Below are 8233 nucleotides of genomic sequence, written 5' to 3'. Positions count from 1 at the left end.
TGTAATATTACAAACTTTTTTTTTCTAAACAAACTAAAAAAAATATGTATTTTCGAACCCTGTTTTAATTTTTTTTTCTGTTTTTTTACAGATTGACAAAGCGGCTTACACGCGGAAGCATGAAGAATTCGCGAAGAAAAAAATAAATATCATTATGTGCCATCTACAATAGTATTTTTTTTTTAAATAACGAGTGTTTTTAAAAAATCGACTGAGCTATTTTATATGTCGACCGAGATAGTTTTACTAAATGTCAAGTTAAATAAATAGTGCTAAAAAAGCGTCACATCAGATCAAATCAAGAGTGCTAAATACGTTGCGTCAGGTGAAATCAAGAGTTTAAATGGCAGGTTAAATAATAAATCAAGTTTTCACAAAGTTTCGTCAAATAAAAGTGCTAATTATTGTAATGTCGGGTTAATCAAGAGTGCTGATCACACGTCAGGTCGAATCAAGTGTCTGTTGTATTGAGATGTTTATTTTGTGAAATTGTCAGGGGGTTGAAGACGTGAAGTAGGAATGGTGCATAGGGTGAAATGTCAGGTCTAATTAGGCCTATGGAAGATGATCTGGCGGGAGTTGACGTGCAGGAAAGGGGAAACTCCCTCAGGTATGTATCGTCTAAAATAAACTCTAATATCATTATAAACATTTGGACACTCAAAATATTGTACACAAGAATTCTTTTTTCTTTTACGTAATGGGAAACGTTAATATAAATTAAATATAAGAACAATGTTTGATTATGTCCAAATGCTTGCAGACTGGCTGGATTTCCTCCCTAGGGAGTTGTTCATATTTAAATTTATTTCAACAGAGAGGGAAAATTTTTTGAGAAGGGATATGGAAGTCTAGGCATTTACAGGGCTTATGACCTGTCATTGGCTGGTTTAAGTGGCCACTTTACACACTGTGTAATAACATTCACCATTCTGCCCAAGTTTGAACATCCACATTTCCTCAACTCTTCCACCTGTTGACTTTTGTGAAGTAAAAGAGCTGAAACCTTTATCACGTGGGTGAGATTCATCCGGCTGAACCAAATCACCTACTAGGCAACGCCTGAAAACAATTTTTAAATTTTTATACTTCTTCTTTTACCAGGTAGTAATTCAACAATGTTTGATTATGTCCAAATGCTTGCAGACTGGCTGGATTTCCTCCCTAGGGAGTTGTTCATATTTAAATTTATTTCAACAGAGAGGGAAAAAAATTTGAGAAGGGAATATGGAAGTCTAGGCATTTACAGGGCTTATGACCTGTCATAGGCTGGTTTTAGTAAAGTGGCCACTTAAACCAGCCAATGACAGGTCGTAAGCCCTGTAAATGCCTAGACTTCCATATTCCCTTCTCAAATTTTTTTCCCTCTCTGTTGAAATAAATTTAAATATAAGAAAATTGTATTTCGTATTAATATTATACAGGTGTTCTTTAAACCCTGTCACATCCAAAACCACGATGATCAGTATGGGCAAGATGACATATTAGCATATTAAAAAAAATATTGAGAACAAATATTAAAAAAAAAAATTATATATATTTAAAAAACAAATGGTTGCTTACTTCTGCAGGGGAGAAGTGAGGGGAGCGCGGCGCAGTATCAGATTTCCTCCTCCCTCTCCTCGCTTCTCCCCTGCAGAAGTAAGCAACCATTTGCTTTTTTTGATATTTTATTCGTTCAAAAAAAATATTTTTATGCGCTAATATGTCTTCTTGCCCATACTGACCATCGTGGTTTCGGATGTGACAGGGTTTAATGAACACCCTGCATATTAAAATAATAATGCTCAAATGTTTTGAGTATGTCCAAATGTTTGCAGACTGGCTGGGTTTCCTTCCTAGAAAGTTATTCAGATCTAAATTCGTTGCAACAGAGAGGGAAAACATTTTTTAGACGGGAATATGGAAGTCCAGGTGAATGTTACACAGTGTGTAAAGTGGCCACTTAAACCAGCCAATGACAGGTCATAAGCCCTGTAAATGCTTAGACTGCCCTGTAGTTTGCCCCCTCTGTTGCAACAAATTTAGAATAATGCTAAAAGCCGTCAGTAAAGTTCCTATTTTTTTCTTCGAATTTGATAAATGTGATATGCAGCTAGTAAAGAAATAACATGCCTATTTATTTATAAGTAAATATATTTTTTTAATTTTTGATTTCAGAGTTGCTACCAATTCTCCCCACCTAGTCAGTTTGGGGTGTGGTCGCCTGAGTACTGCGGTAACCATACACCCTATTAAACAAGGTACACATATTGCTTTTGAATTGTTTATTTATTTATAAACTTTATATAGATTGGCAGTAAAAAGGCTAAGTGCCCCTTGCATCAATGTAGCTTAAATGAGTTCTACAAAAAAATATGTATTTCGTGTATCGAGTCTCTGTTGATTGGGATCTCAAACAGCTGGATATATCGCCCCCTTGTGTCTCACAATTGATGTTTTTTTTTTAAAAAAAATTATCGCGCAATTTAAAAAAATCATTCTTTTTAAAAAGGCAAATTCAAATAAAATACAAATTGAAATTTAAATAAAGAAGAATCCGTCACTCAAAATAATTCTACCAAAACGACACAAAATATTCTGGTAAAACGCACGCAAAATAAGGAAATCATACGATTTTGCCATTTTAAAAACGAATGTTCTTTTTTAATTGCGCAATAATGAAAAAACATAAATTAGATAAAAACAATAATTTTGAAAGGTATTTCTGTTAAAAAATATACTTAAAAGTTTTATGTACTAAAATATAATTACTTTTAAACCGACAGATTACGCCATTTCAAATTTAGACTAAACTTGGGTATCTGGATACCAGTGGCGAGCCGTGATTTATTTTATAGGTAACCTATTAAAAATGTTCATTAATTTGTACGACATATAAGTACTTACATAACATGTAAGTAATGTTATTATAAATGACTATTTTTTTGTAATTCTGTGAAAATCAATTCAAACAACAATTATTATTAACCACGCGATAAACGTAGTTTTATTCTACACTATTTTAATACAATACTTGCACAAAAGTTTATTAACAAATACCACAATGACATTCCGCAGATATTTCCATTATGATCTGTCATTGACAGTACTGTCAAGACTTGAGCACTGGCCGATTTCTTTTAAAATGAATAATGCCTAAAACGGCCACTGCAAACGCTACCTGTCCTATGTGATACATAATATGTCAACGGTATCCCATCAAAGAAAAATAGTCCTTCGGAAATAATGTTCGAAATACTGGTTTCCAAATCGAGTTTGTTTTAGTACTAAAAAAGCCGACTTGGGTTAAAGACGAAAAATACAGTGTACTTTTTTGTATGGAAGAATAAGCTGAGGTAATCGTCTAGTATCATCGTTCAGTAAGAATGGGCTGGGCGCTGGCACTGGGCGCGCTTCATAGATATTTTTTTGTAGAAAGATATAAACGGTGATTTATAATAAATGACAATTACTTTATTTTTTTTACCCATAAACATGGTTACCATAATTTATTATTATTTAAAGTCAAATATAATGGTAAGCTGTGCATAATCGGTTACTTTGACGATTCGCCCCTGCTGGATACTTACCCTTACCGGTACTGATAAGGGCAGGTATTGTGAAGACGACACCTCACATGTTCTTTAACACGAATATGATAATTTCTTGATGTTCTTCCAACGTAAACTGAAGGTCAAGAATTGCATTTTAATTGTAAAACCAGTTAACATAGAAAAGCCGGCAAGTAGTTATATACAAATATTTAATAACATTTACTAAAATGTTTGGCCACGAAGTTAATGCTTTGAATATGAAATGTATATCTACACTTTAATATGGAGAAAGGAAAGTGTAAAAGTGGGAAGGAAAAGAAAATTTCATACTTTTTTATTACTAGCGGACCCGACAGAAGTTGTCCTGCCCGAACGTTGACTTGCCTGCTGGTTGAACAAACGTTTTTTCGTAAATAAGCACACACATAATTTATTTTGGACTTTTTTGAGCTATTTATACATTCGTAATAAGGGTTAGTTTTTCGTTTTATCTCCTAATGTGATTGGCTAAGAGTCCTCGATGTGCTCAAATCAAAATCGTGCAAAAAAAACACTTCTCTGGTGCCACAATCCATGGAGAAAATACGGGGATATGTGTTAATGAAGAAAAGTCAGACCGCGTTTTAGCCTGAGCATTCTAAAATTATGACACTCGACTCCCGCTCAACACGAATTTAGTCATTCTTTAAAAAAAAAAAACCAATATTGAATTTAATTAAGTACCTAGGTACTTGTTTATGGTTGATTTCCTAAATATAAAATATTTCATTTTCAAATATATAATTCTTTTTGCAAATGTCAAACTCTGCGCTACTTACCAACAGTGGTGCATTCTGTGTAAGAATCCGCTTTTCAAAAACTGTTAAAATTATTTAAGCTTTACTAAAAATCCATTAAAAATATAGAAGATATAGAAATTAAAAAATTGTAAGGAAATTAATCAATTCAGTATTCATTAAAAATAATTCGTGTTTGTGAACGTAAATATACAAAAAAAACAACATTCTCCAAATTTTTTGAAATATGCGTTTTAGTCGAATGCAACCCTGGAAATTCGATGAAAAACACATATTCGCCTCTAACTTTTTTTTCTAATGAACACATTGAAAATATTATTATTTACAAACCTACTACTGATTCAGGAAGAGGAAAACTTGTTGAAATCCGGCGCTCCCCAAACACTAGATTTGGAGATTGTGCTTTTGCCGCCGCCGGCCCCTCTGCCTGGAACCAATTGCCTTCAAACTTACGAATCATCGACAGTCCCAGTCAGTTCAGATCCCAACTAAAATCCCACTTCTTTAAACTATCATACCCTCAATTTTAAATCTGGAAATATAATGTATCACTTCAGTTTAGTTAGAATGTAAGTTTAGATCTACAATTGTAAAGCGCCCTTGAGGTGATTTTTTACAAAAATGGCGCAATATAAATCAGCCAAATATTATTATTATTATTACTACTGCCATCATGCCATTTTCCCGCAGGAGGAGGCAGAGAGAATGGACTGCCACACACTTCTATCCTGGCATACACTCCTAGCTTCTTCCACATTCATACATCTTGTCATACATGCCCTTCGGTTCTGTCTGCTTTTGACATGACCAGACTTAAGATTTTGGTTTATCTGATCATGTCATGTCTTCCTCGGTCGTCCTCGTCTCACGTTGCCGTTCATTTTCGCCATATATACTTGTTTTACCATTCTTTCGTCGTCCATTCCATCTCAGAAACTCTTTCTTAATCGTATCAATTATACTTGACTCAGATTTACACTCTCACCTGATTTCATCATTCGTAACCCTGTCATACAGTGATTTCCTATACATTCGTCTAAGAGATCGCATTTCAACCGCGTTCACTCGGCTTTCATCCTTCCTCTGCCAGTTCCATGTTTCACTTCCATACTTAAGTGTTGGGACTAAAACTCCATAGTGCACTGTTAGTTTAGCTTTGTTTGACATATTCATTAGCAATTACTGTGCTTAGTGCTCCGTTCATTTTGTTGCCCGCATTCACTCTCCTTTCAACATCTTTTTCTACTCTTCCATCTCTTGTAAACATACTTCCCAAATACACAAATTCTTCTACTTGTTCGAGACATTCGCTGTTTACATTTATTATGGAGTCAGTAAACTCACTATCCCTTTCAAATACCATCACTTTTGACTTACTTTCGTTCATCGCCAATTCGCTCTCCAGGCATACATCATACATTCTAGAGACTATTTGCTGCAAATCATCCTTGCTGCTTGCTGACAGAACTGCATCATCAGCATACAACAAGCAGCTTACTGAAAAATTATCCATTTTTGCTCCAATACCCATACATTCTATCTCTTTCATACAGTTGTCCATGTATAGATTAAACAACCATGGTGACATTACACATCCCTGTCTAATTCACGTAAATTAGATTATTTTGCTAAAAATCGCATGTAAATTGGTCTAGTAGTTATTGAGTCTATAAAAGACAAACACATATACATATATTCATTTTCATGTATATTGTTTCCAGGTAGAGTCACCATAGGATCGGCTCCGAGTTCCGATATCTGCATACAGGGCACCGGAGTACAACCGTCCCACTGTCACATAGAGAACTCCCACGGCGTGGTCACCCTGTATCCTCTGGAGGGCGACACCACTGTTGATGGGACGAGACACCTCCAGCCCGTACGCCTGTCGCAAGGTTTGTATTCAACTGGTTTATTAAGACAGTCTCACTGCTCACAGAACCTTCGCAGTGCGTTTACCCTGTATCCTCTGTAGCAGTGTTTTTCAACCTTTACGTATACGCAACCCCTTTACGAATAAAAAAATCTGCTGACACGAAGTGTAAGAAGCAGAGATGAAACAGATCTCTGATAACAATCCAGTATTCGGTAATTATTAAAGTTAAAATTAATTTAATTTACCGATGTGGTGCCTCAGAAGTAGGTACCGGCAACTGTCGGTAGAATAGCAATAGATAACAAACACGACAGGATGGCAACCCAGGGGCTCAGTGATGTAGGTGAACATATAAAAGCACCGACCCACTGATTATATTTTTATTTTATTTTTTGAGGTCAGTGCTATGCAAGCTCCTGACGTCACTGCGACCTGTGAAAGATCTATTGTGACGGGTCCCCGTGAATAATTCTCGGCCCCAAGCCCAGGTCTATAAAAAGCCTGGCTGCCGTGTGGAAGGCGAGAGTTTACATTTTGCCAAATCTCCCCCTCCAAGCCCGGATCCGTTAAGTATCGGGCGAGCTCTTTAACATCCTCAGGTTTAACCAGTGGTCCCCCGAGGACGAGGCTCCTTTTATGATGTAAAAGATCACATTCACATATAATGTGTATAGGTGTACTTCTACCTAGCTCCTCTATCCATTTTTTTATAGCCTTTTTAAACATTTTCTCGTTACTAATTGTTTCAATAGACAGTGGAAGTAGGTTATAGATTTTAATTGAATAATACTCAAAATCCCTTTGTCCGAAAGTGGTTTTAGTTTGTATTTGTTTAAGTTGTCTATGTGTTGAGGATCTAGTGATTATATTATTTGTATGTGATGTATTGTAGAGGTTATGTCTTTCATTAGAGTGAGAGTAGTTTTTGAATCTATAAGTGAGTATTGTTTTAGCGTATAGTTTAAGCTTCTAATTGGGACAACATACCAAACTAGGAACCGTTGAGCAATGGTTCGACATTATTAAGGTATAATACTCTCCAATAGCAAGAGTTTTTGCCTCGTAAACATAGTTTCACTGATGTGAAGGATGTCGATCTCCAAAGTGATGATGTTCAGCTGCCGGATTGCTCTTCCAATCGGCCTAACCAGAGGCAGGTTGGTTCTGGAAGCCGGGAGGTAAAACAACAGTCTGTGCTGACGCTGTCAGAGATAACCATCAGAAACATAAAAATTTATACTCTCTAAAATGACTGGATGTATGTTCATCCTCTCTGCTCCCCTTAAGGCGAAATGGTTCTCCTTCGAATTGGTCTTCACCCGAAGTAATAATTGTTATTTTTTCCAGGTTGTATGATTGGAGTCGGCAGGTCAAATTACCTTAGATTCAATCATCCTGCAGAGGCAAACTTGATGAAATCAGTTCTACCTAACTCGAGAATATCTATGGCTCCCATTCACTTCCTTCCCAGCGATGGCTATGACCCGAGCCAGCTGGAAAATAGATCGCAAAATGATTTGACATCTTTCCAAATGGACAACTCAAAAGACTACAGACAAATGCCAAATGGCAAAAACGAATCTCAAAACATAAGATATAGTAACGAAAGCAGCTTAAACGAAGGAAATAGTCACAACGTTTTCACCGACGGCCAAAAGAACCTAGAAAAAGAATTAGACATGACGTACAAAGAATTGAGCAAGAGAAAACCGCCTGTCGTTCCTCGCAAAATGCTGCGAGAGTTCGACCAAATATCAAACTCGAGCAATTCGGACCAAGATGTCGTCTCTCAAAGATCGAATACGCCCCCGAAACCGAGTGGCATCATGTCAAAAGTGTCAAAATTCGAATATTACGTGCGGAATTCCCAGAAAACTGCCAAAAGCCATTCAAATTCACCGCAAAATGCGGAACTTTGGTCGCCCAAAGTATTCAGCTCGAATTCCTTGACGGTTAATACTCCCGCCAAAGATGTATTGGTCAACAAAGATGTGCCGACCAACTACGCCGTCAATAAGAACCAA

The 8233-nt window shown here is 36.4% G+C and overlaps 1 protein-coding gene across 1 annotated transcript; it reads left to right on the top strand.

Annotated features, from left to right (window-relative positions):
* Nucleotides 1-536: 536 nt before the first annotated feature.
* Nucleotides 537-8218, top strand: LOC148271611 (uncharacterized; the record flags this gene model as incomplete). Its single annotated transcript, XM_088241173.1, has 4 exons — nt 537-610; nt 2161-2243; nt 6055-6228; nt 7557-8218. Coding segments are annotated over exons 1-4 (993 nt in total), but the record flags the coding sequence as incomplete, so codon positions are not given.
* Between the last annotated feature and the right edge of the window lie 15 nt (nt 8219-8233).

Source organism: Micrasema longulum, unplaced genomic scaffold, assembly GCF_059751315.1.
Source record: "Micrasema longulum isolate JH-2025_06_02 unplaced genomic scaffold, ASM5975131v1 h1tg002768l, whole genome shotgun sequence".
NCBI classification, from domain to species: domain Eukaryota; kingdom Metazoa; phylum Arthropoda; class Insecta; order Trichoptera; family Brachycentridae; genus Micrasema; species Micrasema longulum.
The sequence above is the reverse complement of the archived record's forward strand: the minus strand, read 5'-3'. Positions and strand labels throughout refer to the sequence as shown.